Source organism: Colletotrichum chrysophilum (genome assembly GCF_026319265.1).
Source record: "Colletotrichum chrysophilum strain AFK26 chromosome Unknown scaffold_3, whole genome shotgun sequence".
Classification (NCBI taxonomy): domain Eukaryota; kingdom Fungi; phylum Ascomycota; class Sordariomycetes; order Glomerellales; family Glomerellaceae; genus Colletotrichum; species Colletotrichum chrysophilum.
The window spans coordinates 849,199-867,211 of record NW_026517290.1 but is presented as its reverse complement, the minus strand read 5'-3'; the positions used below and the strand labels follow the sequence as shown (position 1 = coordinate 867,211).

General features: G+C 50.5%; 5 protein-coding genes across 5 annotated transcripts; 2 read left to right on the top strand and 3 right to left on the bottom strand.

The window, feature by feature from the left end:
• Positions 1 to 809: 809 nt before the first annotated feature.
• Positions 810 to 1,245, top strand: COL26b_000896 (uncharacterized protein; the record flags this gene model as incomplete). The annotated part of the gene is made up of 2 exons (XM_053173859.1): positions 810 to 1,194; positions 1,235 to 1,245. 2 exons carry the CDS (start codon positions 810 to 812, stop codon positions 1,243 to 1,245), a joined length of 396 nt encoding a protein of 131 aa, XP_053042416.1.
• Positions 1,246 to 3,982: 2,737 nt separating this feature from the next.
• Positions 3,983 to 4,420, bottom strand: COL26b_000895 (uncharacterized protein; the record flags this gene model as incomplete). The annotated part of the gene is made up of 1 exon (XM_053173858.1): positions 3,983 to 4,420. The coding sequence occupies one exon, from the start codon at positions 4,418 to 4,420 to the stop codon at positions 3,983 to 3,985; it is 438 nt and encodes a 145-aa protein (XP_053042415.1).
• Positions 4,421 to 6,855: 2,435 nt separating this feature from the next.
• Positions 6,856 to 8,151, bottom strand: COL26b_000894 (uncharacterized protein; the record flags this gene model as incomplete). Its single annotated transcript, XM_053173857.1, has 1 exon — positions 6,856 to 8,151. The coding sequence occupies one exon, from the start codon at positions 8,149 to 8,151 to the stop codon at positions 6,856 to 6,858; it is 1,296 nt and encodes a 431-aa protein (XP_053042414.1).
• A 3,135-nt stretch (positions 8,152 to 11,286) lies between these two features.
• On the top strand, positions 11,287 to 12,729 carry COL26b_000893 (uncharacterized protein; the record flags this gene model as incomplete). Its single annotated transcript, XM_053173856.1, has 1 exon — positions 11,287 to 12,729. The coding sequence occupies one exon, from the start codon at positions 11,287 to 11,289 to the stop codon at positions 12,727 to 12,729; it is 1,443 nt and encodes a 480-aa protein (XP_053042413.1).
• A 4,199-nt stretch (positions 12,730 to 16,928) lies between these two features.
• On the bottom strand, positions 16,929 to 17,569 carry COL26b_000892 (putative secondary metabolism biosynthetic enzyme; the record flags this gene model as incomplete). Its single annotated transcript, XM_053173855.1, has 2 exons — positions 16,929 to 16,947; positions 16,983 to 17,569. 2 exons carry the CDS (start codon positions 17,567 to 17,569, stop codon positions 16,929 to 16,931), a joined length of 606 nt encoding a protein of 201 aa, XP_053042412.1.
• Positions 17,570 to 18,013: the final 444 nt, after the last annotated feature.

The following is an 18,013-nucleotide window of genomic DNA, read 5'->3' as shown; positions in this document are numbered from 1 at the left end:
CCTCCCGCTGATAGAGGCAAACAGGCATGGCTGGTCTTGGCTGGATGCTCATTGATACAAGTCCCTGTATGGGGTGAGTCACTCCTTGTACACCTTCGGAGCACGGCAATTGACGATGCCTTAGGTTACTCTCTCGCCTTTGGTGTATTCCAAGAATATTACGGCAGCCACCCAAACGAGATTGATGGTGATGTCAGCAACATAGCTGTGATTGGCACTACAATGACTGTACGTTGAAGTCGAGAAACAAAACCTTCAACATGTGCTGATGAGTGCAGGGTATCATGTACCTGATCTCGCCTTTCACGTTCACCATCTTGAGCCGATGGCCCCGTTTGCGCCGCTGGTTCGGTCCCCTCGGGCTGATTTTATTAGTCGCTGGGTTTCTCGTGTCCTCTTTCGCAACCAAAGTGTGGCAATTGATCGCAACGCAGGGCGTGGTTTGCGCTGTTGGCTGTGGACTCATGTTCACTCCCACAACCCTCTATCTCGATGAGTGGTTCATCAAACGAAAAGGACTGGCGTACGGAGTCATGTGGGCCGGAAAGTCCGCAGCTGGGGTTGGAATTCCCTTCGCTATGGAAGCGATGTTACAACGATTCGGACCTGTGACCACGCTTCGGGCATGGAGTGTCGCAACGGTATGAGACGTTTGCCCTGGAGACCTTGAAATTCATGGCTTGCTCACATAACGACAGGTGCTCTTATCAGCACCCCTCATCTACTTCCTCAAACCTCGCGTCCCTCTCTCTCAGTCTACCGCCGTCCGTCGAATCAGCCTTAACTTCATTTACCTTCCCTCCTTCTGGATGCTGCAGATCGGCAACATTCTGCAATCTCTCGGCTACTTCCTCCCATACACCTACCTCACCACCTACGCCGTTCAGCAACTCCACGTCTCTACCATCATCGCCACCGCTCTTCTTGTCCTGATCAACGTCACCTCCATCCCGGGTGGCATCGTCATGGGCAGTCTTGGCGACCACCTACGCGTCACTACAGTAATCCTCATCTCCACGATCGGCTCTGCTTTGGCTGTGTTTCTGTTCTGGGGCTTCTCAAGCCACACAGCGCTGCTGGCTGTCTTCAGCATCACATACGGCTTCTTTGCCGGCGGTTTCAGCTCCACGTGGTCTGGTGTGCTCTCGGAGCTGAAAGCTCAGAGCCCGACGCTGGATACTGGGTTCATCTTTGGTTTGTTGGCTGGTGGTAGGGGTATTGGAAACGTAATCAGTGGACCGCTGAGTGTGGCCTTGTTGACTGGTGGTGATTGGGTCAGAGATGGGAAGAGTTGGGGATACAGTGGTGAATACGGGGGTATTATCTTATTCACGGGACTGACGGCAGTATTGGGAGGCTGGGGTGCTCTGTCAAGAGTAAGGTGGGTGTTTATTAGATGAGTCGGCCTGATGATTAGAATACGGTCTGCTTCTGAAATAGTTATCACAAAGATTCACGGATCACTCTCATGATATTAAGCACGCTTATGCATTGGCTCATGTCAAACTCTATGTTCGTTATGGTCTTCCTAGGCGGTAAGATGGCTTCAATCCCATCTTCAACTTCAATTCACTAACAATGTTGACAGTAAGACTATTATCTCCCATGGCAACGTTTCCAGCGTGATACAACCAGTCTGCCCGAGGACGCTACAGTCGTAGTCGGAACACTGTCCCTTCCGGTTCCGATTCTCATCGTTCTGGGGTCCTCAATGGCTATATTCCCAATCGCCCTTTCTCGGCGAAGCTTGCCAGGATCTATGCCAATAGTGGGGTCGAAGTCACTAGCGATAATGGCAGCATGTAGAGTTTCACTTTTATCCAAGGTCCCCAGAGCCAACGACGACGATAATGAGCCAAAGAATGAGCAAAATACAGAGATTGAAGAATTTGTACCAGAATCAAGTATGGATAAAAACAACGGAAGCGCGATGTAAAATTTAGTTCTGGATAAGAATATTCCGCTTCACTTGCTGAAATGGGGCGAGGTTGATATGCCAGATGAGTGGTATCGTCGAGTTGAATGAAGATGTCGGACAACAGAGAGCTTCAAACCCTGTGGTTTTGGAACCACGCTCCAGTTGAGGGGCGTTGGTATATGCAAGCGGGCATGGATTAAGGTGGTTCGCTGACGCAAGACGGGCTGGCTTAATTTACGTGGGATGCTGAAAAGCTGCTTTGTACACTGGCGCTCTTGAGCATTACTTATGCTGTGCAAAATCTCTCCCAGCAGGAACCGGGTCATAGAGGAGAGGCTATGAAAGTGCCTCTGCCATGGAAACGGAAGTGCGGTCTAACACAGAAAACAGTGGCAATCGCTGCGAGCATTTAGCAATCACATTAAGTTGCCTCTCCCATGAACTCAACAGGCCCGTTCTCGTCAACGCCTTGTGCTTACAAAGCCTCGAGAAGTCTTGATGCTCCATCTCTATTAGAGATGAACACATGGTCTGGGTGAGTGCGCTAGCGTCATAGGAAATGAAAGTAAAAGTCAGAATGTCTGTTTAGAGTACAGACATTAAATGCAGCTCCTCAGAATCGTCATCTGATGCATTTCTTACTTCCTCTGTCGAATCTATACCTGGAATGCCCCGAAACAGATTTCCAAGGGGTCATCTTACAAGCAAGGAAATGCCAGAATACCTACAGTGGGCAATAAGCTGTTGGGGACATGAAAATCTTGTTCATCGGTCGATTCCCACAAACTCGGGGGTTAGTTGCCATTTTCAGCAATGCTCGGGCCGTGGAGCTCGGCCAAGACCCGACAGCCCTGGGGCCCCTCCCCTTGGGCACCGCAAATCTTTCTTCCCTTCTAAGCCAAATACCTCACCTTGTTGGTTCGCATCTGGCTGGTGTCTGGTAGAGCACACCTATTCTACTGTTTTGCACGCTTAGCGGGCTCTGTTTCGAGTCTGCGCCGCTTGTTCCAGTTCGAAAGCCCGCACTGCAATTGGGTACGTACGAGGAAGTGCAGAGTGATGAGGCGTTTGGTCGGTATAATGCCAGGCTTGGGAAATGACTGTGCTTCTCAAATGCTGTAGCAGTAGGAGCTGTAGTACAGAGTCAAGACCACTGCCTTTAAGGCACTGTGATAAGATTTGATCTGCGGACTATGGGGCACGAGAATCCTGGGGAACCTAAGAACAGGCATGGACAAATTCAGGAATGAAGAGGGGACCAATGAAGGTACAGAAAGCAGATCAAATTCATTAGTAGGAATTAAGTCTCTCAGTAGGGATTCACGCTGTGAGCGACGTGCTGCGGTTATCACTTTTGCCAAGCACCACAGTACAAGTGCATTCGCTGACGCCACTTTCTTGGATAAATTCTTTTCCACAGATGGAATAGTCAGGGCGGTCTTGGTGATCAATAGCAGAGGACAATGTTACTTCAGTGTTCTCCTGTGCCCCTTTCTTTCCACACCACCCATCCAGCACGCCATCCTCTCCTTGCTGTCTGTCTTCCTTTAGGGACCAGTAAGCAGAAAAAGGCCTTCGTTTGGACTGCTCAATGACGAAAGACATCATCTATGCTACCTTCAACAAGTACTGTCACGCCCGCAATCGTTAGCCACAACATTTCAACTCTTCACATGCGATAACAGGAATGTGGCATTACTCGAAGTATGTATGCTAATGTGGCAACTTTTTCCATTGTGCTGTAAATTAATGCTATGTGGGAGGCTGCAGGGCAATTACTTTGGCCTGCCTCACACCAGACTGTCACCCATTGAAGTGATTTGTGGTTCGCCCCCATTCATCATTGAGAACAGACGAGGGCCAACACAGTAATCAGCGCATTATGTTCTGCAAGGAGATAAAAGCGAGTCTATTGTCCAAAGAGTGTACAGGATGAAGCCAAAAATAACCTGGTGATCGATCCGTGCTTGATTAAACAACCTTCCCATAACAATCCATCCGACGAGTGATCTGGTGCCTGGGTAGCTCGCCTGAGTCTGCTACCCCCATCGGGCTTTTGGCGGTTTAGACCGACTGGATGACAATTCGGAAGCTCTCGCCAACACGGCTGACTTCCACGGCCTTGGAGCTGGTTCCGGCGGACAGGGTCTCGGTCGCCACGACACCATCACCAGCGTAGACGGTGTACTTGAAGGTAAGGGTGCTGAAAGGGGCGCTGTGGTAGAAGGTGATCTTAAACTGGTCGTTGCCCAGGGGCTCTGCCTTGTACTGGAAGCTGGGCCCGCCGCCAATGACCGCCGTAGTGGGCCAAGGGACGACCCTCTCGAAATCCTCCCTGGCCATCAAGACTGCATGAATGGCTGCGTCTTCGACGACAGGGGCGGAGCGCGCGGTAACCACAGATGTGTCGGCGGCGGCAACGTCCCGTGCGGCAGCCGGCGCGACTGCGGCGGGGAGAGCGGCCGCGAGGGACGCGAAGCTGAGGAACATAGAGAGCTGCATGGTGATTGTAGATGATAGGATGGAAAGATTTGACTTGGAAAGTTCGTGTAGAAGATGATTTATTGCGTGAATGATAGAAACTACACGGCATCCCAAGGAGCTTCACTGCCTCGTTATATAGCTCGAGCATAGGAGATGTCTGGCTGACATCAACATCAACCACCGTGGCGTCATATGAAAGATTGGGAAGGTGGTTTGTTGGACAATATGGGCGCTCATTCGTAGATGCTCAAGATCTCCTGATTTAGATGGAACTTTGCCAACTCGTATCACGACCTCGCGGTTCAATGCTTCCTGTTCTTCGTTGCTACATTCCTGAAGCGGTACACACCCATACATACACCTACGTTGTTATGCTAACCGTCATATAAACGAGTGCAAGCCAAGACGGTGAAGACCATTCTTTGTCATTCTGCGGCTACAAATGGCGACATGATTGTTCGGGAAAGCCTCTCCTTGCGGAAGGAGCAAGCATATCCGGTGGGGAGGAGGGATGGTTCCAAGGTGACTGACTTATCTCCACCCCCACCTCCGTGCCGGCAGGCTTCCAGAGGGACGCTGCACGCTCGCGAGAATGAGCCTGCGTCGGCCCTGAACAGCCTCTAAAAAGCCATTTGCTTACTTATTTACTGCATTCAAAGACCTGACGCATGTATTTGGATGCAGAAAAGTAGGAATTCACCTCTTTATGGTGCAGGGATCGGTAACGTTCGATGCATTGAAGAAAGTCCCGAGCCTTCCCGCCAGTGTCCGTACAATCCGTCCGGAACAGCTTTGAGTTGAGAACCCAAAGCAAACAAGCCATCAATCTTCATTGAGCCCTATGGTGTTGTAACGAAGCTATGTTGACTATTTGACGTACATCGGCAAGCCTGTCTGGCTTACGGATGTATATGTAATGCGGCGTATTGATCATGTGGGGGAAATTTTAATCTAGTACATTCATGTACCATAGAGTGGCACTGTCTTTACCTTCCTCGTATGCCCCCCTGACCCTGTGAAGTGGAATCTCGCCTCATGATGCCAAGAATGTAGATTGTGATGTGCAAGACAGGCTCCTTTAGGCCATCGTACACTAATTGGTATTTTTGCCGCCGCAGGCTTCAAGTATCTCAAGGCGACAACGAATCTGCATTTGTATATCAATTCACGCTAGCTTTTGTCGCGTTTCCCTCTAATGGTGTTGACAGCAGCGTAGTTAGACAGCTACTGCCATGCCCCATGTCGCGCCGGAGACCGGTAGGTAGGCGTCAGTGTGGCCAGGTCGCTGCGGTAAAGAATGATAACGTTTCGTGCTGGCTATATCCAAATCACTCATAGTAGGATCGCATAGAGCATCATGTCTACCTGGTTTATGGCGACAGAACACCTGAGTGTGGCTATTAATGGGCAATCGGTGTTGTCTTCAAGCAAAGAGCAGCAAGTCATGCAAGCTTCAGGGGCCAAACAGGACTTCCGCGGTTGGTGTGGTAAGAATGGATATTCAGAGCTAAGCATTACCTAGGAACGTTAGTAATCTCATACGGGATTTTCAGTATTGCAGCCGTTGAGACAGTCCAATACTTCGTCAATCATAATTAAGTCCTCGATTGTGGACTTCTGTTCTTTTCAACTTCTTCTTGCGGGCTTCGGCAGCAACATACCATCTAAACATCCAATAGCATCGAACGATCGCTCGCTGCGGCATGTACATTGAACAGACTGCGTCAAGGATTGTATTAATTCCTGTCGTCAAGGCTCCGGGACTTCAAAGTACCCCGTGCGTGGCATGGTATTTTCAAATGAGTTCATCCGCGTTGACAAAAAAACTGCAGAAAACCTCGGGCACACATCCTCACATACACATCAGGCAAAAATAGAGAACCGAAATCAGTTCTTCGTGTTGAATCTGCAAGCATGTTATATGATTTGAAATGATTTCGCGCCAATACTGGCGCCAGTACAGCTAGCCTCGCTCCACCTCAAGGGGAACTCGGGCGATGTCCGCATCCCGGGCAAGCGTCGGCGGTAACGACCCCTTCTATCAGGACGAGAATAAGACAAATAGGTCGATAATTGTGAAGATAGCCAATGCTGGAAGCGGAGTCCGACCGTCGCCAAGGCCGGAAGTTCAGCCACCTCCCACAACTCCTTCATTCCTTGACCTGATCATTGTACTGGGCTATCTACTGCTATTCTTCCAAAAGAGGCCATGTCACTTCATGTGTTGCAAGCCTAACCCCCATAGCTGTGCCTGCCTTTGTCATCGTTCATGAATGCGCGCACTTGGGAAAGCGTACTATGTATTTCGATTACAATCAGCAGAGCCATGTGACGATGAGCCGGATTTTGCTACCCTGTGTAACCGCTTAATGTCACCGCACGTTCGTAGCTCACGTAGCCAATCGTGCATCTAGAGAGCATTCTTATATGGACATATTCTGCATATCTTGAAACTATACACATTGCCAGCTATCGGCTTGAGTAGGATCACCCTCACCCTTGAACACATTCCGAGCTGGGTACTTGCAATGTCTCCTCTGCAAATCGACATCCCCAGCTTCGGTCAGCCGGCTACCGAGAATGTAATCAGGTGCAACCCCTTCTTCGACCCATCTGACGATCGCAGCCAGCACATTCGAATCGGGCTCGTACGACGCCAAAGTCTCCGGGTTGCCCCCAATCATGCTAGCGCCATCTCCATCGCGGCAATGCGCCATGCCCGAGATCCTGAAATACCGATAGAATTCGTCCAACTCTGACGAAGGAAGCCCCATAGTTCGAGACACATAGTCGTAGTACCTTTCAGAGTTGTCGCTGCTGATCGCATTGTCTTGCAGGCCGTGGTAATGCAAAATCTTCACCCCCTGGTCTCTCGCCGCCGACAGGTCGCCTTGCCAGGTGGAGACACCCCACGGATCCTGCTTAGACGCTATCTCGTAGTCTTCCGGGCCCATCGTAGAAAGATCCCATTCGGTGTTGTTGTAGACGACGTATCGCCACCAATCCAAGGGGTATTGGTGAGGCTCTCCGTTGAGCAGTCTGGCGGTGGCATTTGCTCCCGGCTGGAGGCGAGGGTAGATGTACCTTCCATTCGCACCGTAGACTGGGCTGAAGATAGCACGAACGGTAGCAGCCTGCTCACCAGTCAAGCATCCCTCCGATGTGTCATCAGCACAGATGAGTCCTTCGGGTCGATACTGGCAAAGATTCGGGTCTTCCAACAGGCCATCCTCAAGACCATCCAAGCCATCACACTGCTTCAAAATGTCCGCATAGACGAGATCCCACTCAGCTGGTGCGAGAAAAGTCGAAGACTCATTCGCCCCTGTCTTGATGAACAGCTGCCCGGTCCAGTACATCAACGCGATGAGGTCAAAAGCCGGCGCACCAGCGACAATGCCGTCGTAGTCCTCCGGGAAGGACTGGGCCTCCTTGAAGCCTTGCCTGCCACCAGTGGAACAGCCAAGGTAGTAAGATTTGGTGTGTTTCTTTCCGTAGAACTCTTCGGCAATCGACTTTCCGAGCTCGGCCTCGAGATGCACGGCGCGGTAGACGTAATCCTCAATTACTCCAGGGTTCTCAAAGAACGGAGCCCCAGAGATTCCGTCGTGGCCGTTGTTGGTCCCTATGGTCGCGAACTGGTGCGAAGCTCCGTAGTTGAGGTCACCATATTTGATGCAGCCGTTCATGCCTCCATTTCCGGTTCCCAAGAATCGCCCACTCCAGTCAAGCGGGAGCCATGCTTCCATTGAGATGTTGCTGCGCGGCCCGGTTGTTGCCAGGAGTACCACCCGACAGATGTCGACATCTGAGACTTGGTAGGGAATCGCACATGATGGGTGATTGTTTGGAAGAGAGATGTTTGTTCCGGCTGAGATGAAGGTTGTCTCATGGATTGCGGTGTCCGGGAGGTTGAGACGGGTTGCCAAGGATTCGCAATCCGTAGCACTGGCGCCATAGACACTACCAAAGCCAACCAGACTTGGAAGAAGTAAGCGACGGGCGTTCCCCATAGTTGGAATGATTGCTCAGAAGATTTCTTGGCGTAGATCTGCACATTACAGTAAATCTTGTAAACACTCACCTGCTATTTATTCCAAGCAATGGTAACTGCACCGCCATCTTGATTTACCGCGATCTGCTACCGGTGCTTATCCGTGACTTTTCATGAAATCCGCAATTGTGCTTGAGGCCCGACTATTGATAAAAGGACCCCGCAGGCGGATTAAGACGTGGTTGGTCCTTTGGACTTGGCAAGACTATCCTACGCTGGCCTCTGCTGAAAATGACTAGCAAGTCGTTGGGGTAGAGTCGATCACCTGCCCAAGCAGGTCTAGGAGAGTCTGGGGTAAGTATGCGGGGACCGTTGCTTCTTCAGAGGGGCTCTGCCAGATTGATGGGTGCGCACGCGGGATAGAACATCGTGGGAGATGGCGATGTGCAATTTTTGGGACTCCGGTAGTTTTCGGCTAATTATCGGCACCGGAGCCGAGGTCGGTTGTTCGCGACCGGAGGGGTGTCGGGAATGCTGAGGAGGCCGAGTTGGCGGACATGGGTTACTCCGTCACGTCATTCAGGTGAGAGTGGCCGGGCTCTGTCAGTGTAACCGGGATTGCTTATCCGTTGAGTATCCTCAGCAATTAATAAGACGGCTGAGCAAATTTCCTTGATGGAGCAATCAAGAACATTCTGGCGTTGAATTCCTTAGGCGCAAAGACCGACCATGTTCTCATATTAAAAAGTTATGTGCTAAAGTCTCAAGCAAAATTCAAAGTCCAGTCCTTTGACAACAGCAACTCTGGCCAAGAAATTGGGTTGCCGTTGTCGCGCAAGTTCCAAAGCTCCTGCAAAAACTCAATAGCCCATAGATTGACTGCGATTCGATTGGTCGAGTATAAAGCCTTGAACCTCTCGACAACCTGGACTCGTACAATGGTGTCGTTGTGCTGAAGTTGAGCACCTGCCGTTAGAAGAGGCATTGAGTGAAAGTTAATGCATGCCGCATCAATAGGCGTTTCCAACAGTCTTTCAAGACTATCAAAAGCAAGAGATCTGATAGCATGTCGAGTACGTGAATCGTTCCTAGTTGCAAGGCCACGATATACGCCATTCGTCTGTGGTTGATCGCGTCTTCCGCAAATTTCAAAGAGCATAATGAGGCCATGATTTCGATATGCAAGACTCATTTCCACCAATGTTCTGTCACTGTGTCTGGGTTTCCAGGCGAGAAGGGTCCTTTCGAAATATGCCTCGAGATCCGGATCGACAGCACCAGTTTGTACCACTACTCGGCAGTGGCGGCCTACAGACGCAAGATGATAGAATAGCACAGACGAAATTCCAGTCATCGAGTGAAACTCTTGGCTACTCTCAACAGCTTGCAAAATGCTTCTTTCGGCTTGAGCAGAGAACTTGTAGTCGCCAGGGTCTGCAACGAAGGCACAAGTCATATCCCAGTAGAGGTACCACCCAAGTATGTATTGAACCATTGGATCGTGTCGCCTCTCTTCTTCCATGAGTAGTCTTTCCAATAGTGTACGAGCACCTGACATGTGCTCTTTTCCGTAGCAAAGGGGCTTGTCCTCTGTCCAAGACGCGGATACGCCAAGGAGAAAAACACTCAGCACTGTTGCGGGCTTGATCTGATCAGGCTTCTGTAGTTCCTTTCGTAGAGACTGGATTGCGAGGTCCCTCTGTTGAAGACACGTCTCTAGCGCATTCTGGTAGAAAAAACCCTCCTGACCTGCACCGATAGTTTGAACGGCATGAACTAGAGAGGGCGTGTAGAGAAGGTGCTCAACCAATGGAAAGGATAGTGGGTTGTCTTCTGGCGTAACTGTCATCATTCGGCTTGTGTTTTCCAGCCAGTAGTTCATGAGCTTTTTGTTAGGTTGCACAGCGCCGGGCCAGGGCTCTGCTGGTCGTCTTATCAGTGTCCAGGGGATTTCAGTCTGCCATGGCATAGCGGGCGGAGTGACAGACAGGCATAGGGTGCCCCGTCGTTGGCAGCGCAGACAAACCGGAAAGGTTTCGTCGCACTTTAATCGTCGCAGCTTGCATTCTTTGCAGCCGCGTCTGCTCTTAGTCGCTTTCGCCTTGTCGCTATGAGTTGGGCGATGGGATGGTGGATTGCTCAATGAAGGCTCGAAGCCGTCGGCTTCGGGGATTTCACAAAGTGGGTATAATTGCGCCTCTGCGAAAGGGACTCGGTACGTGCCAGACATGTTGTAGGGACAATTAAGAGGACAACTTTCGGCAGGTGAAGTTTGGAAGTGAAAAATTGTCGTCAACCACGACAATCCAAAGAAAGCTCGTGCAGTTTGAGTCACCGTGCGCCCATGAGAAACCCCTTATCTCTGGACGTGATTTCCTGTTAGTAGAAACCGGACCTGACTCAGTATTTTCGATGTAAAATCATGTCATTTTGGAGCAGTCTTGAACTCTACCCTTTTGGGTCTGTAATACCGTCATCCCTGCAAGTTTTCGGCGCTTGGACGTTACCGGTGTAAGTCAAAAGTCTACTGAAGGTCTACAGCAGTCAGTTCATCATGATCAAAACTTGCGCGTGTGTTTCCCGCGATAAAGATGGTGGGATTTTGAAAATCCCGCCAGCCTTCTCATCCCTTCGTGTGACGCTGCTGTCTTACATTTCTGACCATCCTCGCTATCAGCCGTCCCTAAAAAAAGATCCGGCTCGGGGAGATCAGCGTTTAATTTGATCGCTTATCGCCTGCGCCGCAGGGATGCATGCCGCCGCCGGCATTAAGGTCTAGGCAACCATTCTCGATTGAACATATTATGCCCTCAACATCTCATTGTAAAATGAACTTTCAGCTACCGTAGTTAATCAAATTTAACGCGATTGAGTCCACACCAATATCACAATGCCTCCTACGTCGCGAGCAAACAACGACAAACTGTCCATCGAACTCCTCGACCCCAGCGTACCGTCTTTTCCAGGCAGTGTCATTCGCGGGCACATCGTACGAAAAGCTCCTTTGGACGCACCCTCAGCCACTGTTCGCGCACGCCTCCAAGGCCGCGCCAAAGCAAAATTGGTCTCTGATAACGGAAATTCCAAGAGCACCTACCGCAGCCGCTTCCCATTCTGGGACGAGTCCGACGTTTCTGACATCGTACATGAAGGCGCCATCGACACAGGCGCCGAAGAAAGCCTGACCTGGCCATTTTCGCTGAAGATACCAACAGATGTCAGCGAGAAGGCCGTGAACAGGGGGTTGAAAGACAAGGAAAAGAGAGACTACTTTATCAAAGCGCCACTCAAGACCGATGGCGCGGCGGAGATTCCTGGACAACCGCTGCCGGGAACTTTTCACTACAGCAACAGCGGCTTCAGCAAGAAGTGGCACGGCTATGTCGAGTTCTGGATCGAAGCAACGATCACCGTCAAGAGTACCAAAGAGAGGGTGGGAAAGACTTTCCAGGCGACACTGCCAATCAGAGTCAACTCGAAGCCACCTCCTTGGCCGCCCATTAGCGACTTTGAGTTGACCACGCGCAAGTGCCCAGGTTGCGTGAGCAGCCATCGGTTGGTTCCAGGCATGAAACAAGCAGAACTATCTTTCAAGCAGAAGACTCGGAAATTCTTTGGTTCGTCAAAGGTGCCATCGCTCAATTACGCGGTCGAGATGAAGTGCCCGGCAGTCATTCAGCTTGGCAATCCTTCAACTATTCCCTTCACACTAAGCGCCATCCCCAACTGGGAGAAGACCTCCGAGGTGATCGTAAACGTCCCACAAGTCATGACGATCAAGAGTGTCACGGTGGAAGTTGAGACAACAACAAGCATTATCTGTCCCGGTACACTCGACACGCATTCGGCTGATAAATCGTGGAAGATGTTGTTGGCGAAGACGAGCCAGGATGTTAACCCGGTTGATGGAAGTTTGACATTGACGTGTGGGTCTAACGAGAAGCCTCTCGACTTGGGCGCTGTTCTTGGGGTGAAGCTGGATGTCCTCGGCCGAGTGATTGATGCTCATACCGGAAGGTTTGCCAGCCCGGCGGGTCTGAAGATCGAGCCATCGTGTCTGACATACTGCATGAAGGTGGAGCACATGCTTCTGTGGGAGATCAAGTTTGTGGTAGGAGGAGAATCATGGGGATGTTCAGGGAAGCAAAAGCTTCGTGTACTTCCGCAGAGTCTCGGTCTCACCGTTGGTGACAATGGGGAGATTGTCCTGAAGGGGGAGAATTCTATGGCAGAGGACGCTCTGTCTTTCTTAGCGACTGGAGTTGACATTGCTTCATCATCGTTAGACGCATATGGAGCCATCTCAGACTTGATCGAGTTGTTGGGTGGCTGAAAGTGATAGGATGTATGTGATGGACATATACACTGGGACCGAGCACACGAGGGAAGAGGCGGTGATTCGGACAAGCTACAAACCTGTATGGATAAGCATTATTCAATTGTTCCTGGAAACAAAATTAGCAACAATAATTTCAGTCCAAGTGTGTTCACAATGTGAGGTGACCAAACGTTTCACCGGAATATAAGATTACCCTTAGCATATCCTAAGCAGGCTGCCGGGTGAGCCTTCTAATTGTCTTCCGATGAGTGAGTAGGAACACCACTTTCGCCGAAACAAAAAGGGGCATGAAAGCTTTTTAAGCTGAAGAACAACCCACAGAAGCAGTACGAAGTCATACCGACCGAATTAAGCTAGGTTCGAAGGTGAGATCAGGGTACATAGCGATCTCACAGACAGGCAACATCAACCAACTGCGGCCAGAGCCGGAGCCGGACTAGCACCCGGACCCGGGCCGTCCGCCCCCACAAGACCCCTGGTCGCTTATCTAAACCCTCAGAATGGTTGGCGCGGGGTTCCTTAAGTGATATGCCCCCGCCCCTCACGATTCTGACCGTTCAAGCCCGACCGCCAAGCCAAACGCCAAGATGGAGACCGTTCCGAACCCCCGAGACCTCCCGCCGGACCCTCGTCTCCCGGGCGAACAGCCCCGATACTCGCGCGACAACATTGTCACCACTTTACTATCTTTCTACGAGAGTTTGCCTCATGTCGACCCTTCCCTCATCCGACGAGCCCCGCCAGGGGGCTGGACCGAGATTACCCCTGAGTCTCTTGCTGCCGCCAAGATGCGCCCAGCTGAACGAGTCATCGACTTGATCCGTCACCTCCCATATATCGATGGCGAGCCTCAATCGCCCTGGATCACGCCCGAAACTTTCCCTATCAACTACCACAGCGTCGTGACCAAGGCGACAGCAGGGGCCTTCGTGCCGGGGTGGATGAAAACGCTGGGACACGACCATTTTCATGAGTTTCCGCCGTGGGTTTTTCAACTTACCACGAGTGTTGATCGAGACGGTGACATCTGGCTTCTGGATACCATGGACGGAACTGTGACCAAGTATATCATCACTGGGGCTGTTTATCCAGAACTAGTGGGAAGGTATCAACAAAACGATCCACGAATGTGGAGGCAAGTGTATTGTGATGAAGACACCCTCAATCTGAAGAAGTGGCTAGATGGCGTATTAGAGAAGTACAAGACCCTTCAGTGGTTTGGCATACCTCGCGCACAGCACCCGGGAGTTTTCGGACCGAGAGAATATGATGATGAAGAGTCCGAGAGCTACAAACAGGTTGAAGTAAGTCGCAATTCACCCAAAAGACTGTGCATTAACCTTACTGATTCTTTTAACTCAGGAACTTAAGAGAATTTATGCACAGCATGGTTGGCCCGATCGTTACAACGGCGACGATTGCCGCCAAAGATTGCTTGAATGGGCAGCTAAAGCCAAGGAATAGCACCAACTGCGTCCAGTGTCATGGATAGCCTCGCCGATTGTCAAACAATACAGTAATGAAACGAAGATACAGACAGATATGTACATACTATGTGGTTAACGAATCATCTTAAATATCCGCGCATCAAGACGCTATCTGTTTCGGCATCTCAGAATCAACAGACCGCCCTGCTTAGCTTGAAGACAAAGATGCGGTCCAGTGTGGTGGGCCGATGAATATTAATGTGTTAGCATCAAGGTTACTACCACTGACCCGACGCAAGATGGCATCAACTCAAACTGCGCGAGGTACCAAAGCACTCTCTGGGGCAACTTGCACCACTTTTGCAAGCTCCAATAATACCTACAGACAGGTAGCTGTACTTAAGCTTGGAATCCTGTGCTGGGGACGAAGTGTTAGAATTGCTTTTCCTCGACGTGCGTAGATGAGTACTGCCGCATTAGTAGTTGATAGTGAATTATCCTAGTCGGTCTCGACGAAGAAGGGCTAGCTTGATGGCGCTTCATCAACTGCAAAATATGCATGTCTTTTCAATTTTTGACTAAAACGTTGGGTGTAACATGGCACCCTGTGCCTACTGCAATGGCCGAGCTTTAGTTCTTTCCCTTCATCGCCTACCTACGAAAGAGGACCCAGTTTGACCTTGCAATCTCCGGACCCTTTTGTCTTTCGGGAGATGGCCAGGTCGCAAAAGTTTCTCCAAACCTGACTTATGTATAACACTCTGTAGCGAACCGCCATGCACCGTGGACTGGTCTTATTTCTCTTGGAGCTGATCGTAACTTTCAAAATCTAAACAACTCTGCATTCTATCTTCTAAATTGCTCGTACTAGTCGATCATTCGCGGCTTATCTTCGAGATCTGAAATGAACAATCCAAACCGATCGCTCTCTGCGGAGGTGCGCAAAGCTTACAACAGAAAGCTCCTTCCAGGAGAAGACATCAACGATATCTCGAGTCTTTCCATTCATCGCATTGCGCGCGTATTCTCTCGGGAGCGCCTTTTGGTTCATCCGCGCAAATGGACGGCGCGCCAGCTTCAGCTCCTCCGTTGTGTCTTTACTGGGAATACACAACAGCCTCCTGGACCTCGGAATGGAGTTGCGTATAAGTATTTCCAGTCGCATGGAGCACTCGAATCTTGGTCTACGAGTGAAGAGTTGTCAGACGGTCCGCCCAGGAAATGGGGAAAAGAGCTGTATGGCGTATTTCACGATAAAACAGATGTCATGCGTCAGCTCCTGAAATCTGCCTTCTTCAAAATGATGTAAGTGCACGAGTTTTATCATAACTTGTTTCTTCTGATGCCTTTAGGGTTCTGTTTCTCCGATTCGAAACCGAAATGATTCCCCTTCTAGGTGATGGCTTTTTCAGCCCTCCTTCACCTCTGAACGGACTTATCTTTTCTGTTGTGCACATAGATTTATCGGCCCTTCAGCATCATTGCTTCTACAGTCAAAAAAACATTGCTTCTACAGTCAAAAAAGATGCGTTCGTCAGAGGCAGCTTGCCGCCGACCTGAGCCCAAATCCGTATATCACAGCGCTGATCGTTGCGCAAGCTCAACGAAGCCGAAGTCGTGGGTGTTACGCCCGGCTAGAGGTAGGTATTTCCAAAGAGGATACCTTTCACAAGGTCAGAACTAAGTCTGGCGGCGGCCAATCAGTCTTGAGCCAGATTTGTTTACTGACCATAGTCAATCAGGTTCATGTTCTCATTTCGGACCAGTCCTTTAACCCCAGCATGGATGTGTACAAGGCGTTTGTTAATGATGCTGTCGTTGATAGGTTTGTGAAACCTTGGGACAAGCCTGGGCCTTCTCACCTGACCAGCGTCGAAATAAGTCATTCCAAACTGCCCTACAGACCATACAAGACTTTTCATACACGTCTGATGACGGAATTGTATAATGGCCATTGCGACTTGGGGACAAGCCAAGGCACGAATGTATCAGAACATTGCAAGGGCGCAGGGGACGTTTGATGAGGCGTTGGGCATCAACTTTGGTATCCGGTGGACAAATACCTCATTAAGGATGTATAACATGAGGGTGAAACTGAAACAAGTACAATTTGTAGACACACAGCATGTATAGACAAAACGTTTCCGGGAGATGCGGAATTTCTATCGGCATCACTTTGCTATACCCCATCCCTCTCTCGATGAAGCACGAGAAAACGGACCACGCTTGACATGCGTCGTTTCAGCAACGATACCACCGTTTGATAGAAACCCAGCCCGGACAAGGAACTGCACGTTTCTTTTGACTGCAACCTTCAGTCTCAACGGGGCCTCTCGTTGCTCTTGAACACGCACATCCCATTCCAATGACCCATCCTCCATCAGGTGCGCTAGTGGCCACAGAGGATGCCCTTCATTCCTGGATGTGATGTCTCTTCTTAGAAGTGGTAGCCACTGAGACGCTGGCATCGAACGGATGCTGAAGCCCATGTTCTGGATCAGGCTCCAAAAGGCTCCCCACGTCATTCCATCCTCATGATGAACAACTGCCTTGTGAAGCGAGGCTGGTGAAAATGCAGTATAAACCGCTGCTTCAGCCGTCGTCGCAGCGTCAGACAAGTGTAGCCAGGCGGAGTCGTCGTCACAGTTGTACGCGCCAACGTCTATGCTCGCCGCCGTCAAACGCCATATATAGTCGTCCGTATTGGCCACTCCTTCTGTTGGTGTTCCAATGATTAGACCCGGTCTGAATACGGCAATGTTTCTTTCACCGAGCGGGCAACGCTCTGCGGCACGTTTCACCAGGACTTCCGCCACGAACTTAGACTGGCTGTAGCCCATCGCTTTGGACAGCTCTCGAGCAACGTCCTCATCCAACTCATCTGCGGAACGGCACTGCCTCCCACCTGATATGAACGTAAACTTCAGGTTCGGGTTCCGAATCGCGAGAGCAGTGAGCTGGACGGTTGAGCGGACATTCACAGCCTCTAAAGCCGCATAGCCTTTGTTCCAGTTCACAATGGCGCCGTTGTGGATAATGATGTCGATAGAATTTCCGTCAGCCAACGTGTTCCACTCTCCGTCCGTAAGCCCAAGGTTCGGCATCCCCAAGTCGCCCTTCCACACTTCCAACTTTTCTCCGTGAAAGTCTGTCCACCAAAGACCTTTCCGAGCCGCTTCGATGACCCTTTTTCTGGCCGTGTCTATGCTGTTTCCACGCACAAGGGTAATGACTCTCTTTACATCTTCTCGTTCCAAGAGTCGACGCAGGATCTGTGTGCCCAGATACCCGTTGGCGCCGGTCAGGAATATTGTCAACTTTGCTCTTCTGGCAGGTCTCTTAGGAAGGTCATCTGACATGTGTTGCCATCTCAAGAGCTCGGTTTCTTGCTGCTCGATCAGAGTCATGATGTCGATCCCACACAACACAGGTTGTGTCGGCGCACGGCTTTTGGTTCTGTTTTCGGCAATTGTGTCTGCAATGAACGCAGCCAGGCTTCGAATGCTTGTTCGTTCATCCATCAAAAGTTGAATGCTCACCCGCACTTGATACTTCGAACGAACGAAGTGCATGATTGACATCATGTTGAGCGAGTCTAGTCCTGATGAATGCAGCAACAAGTCTGCAAATCGATCCGAAATGCCGCGCTGAAGATGGAATGATTCCCTGGGAAGGAGGGAGAAGATCTTGCTCGCCAGTTCATACGCGAGTACCTCGTCCGATCTAATGTCAGGCGTTGCACAGTCGGCTACAACAGGGCCGTCAATAGCTCGGGCATCGGGTGCAGACATTTTCTCTATCCAACTTAAGATGAGCTTTCTATTCGCCTTGCCTGAGGTGGAAAGCGGAAA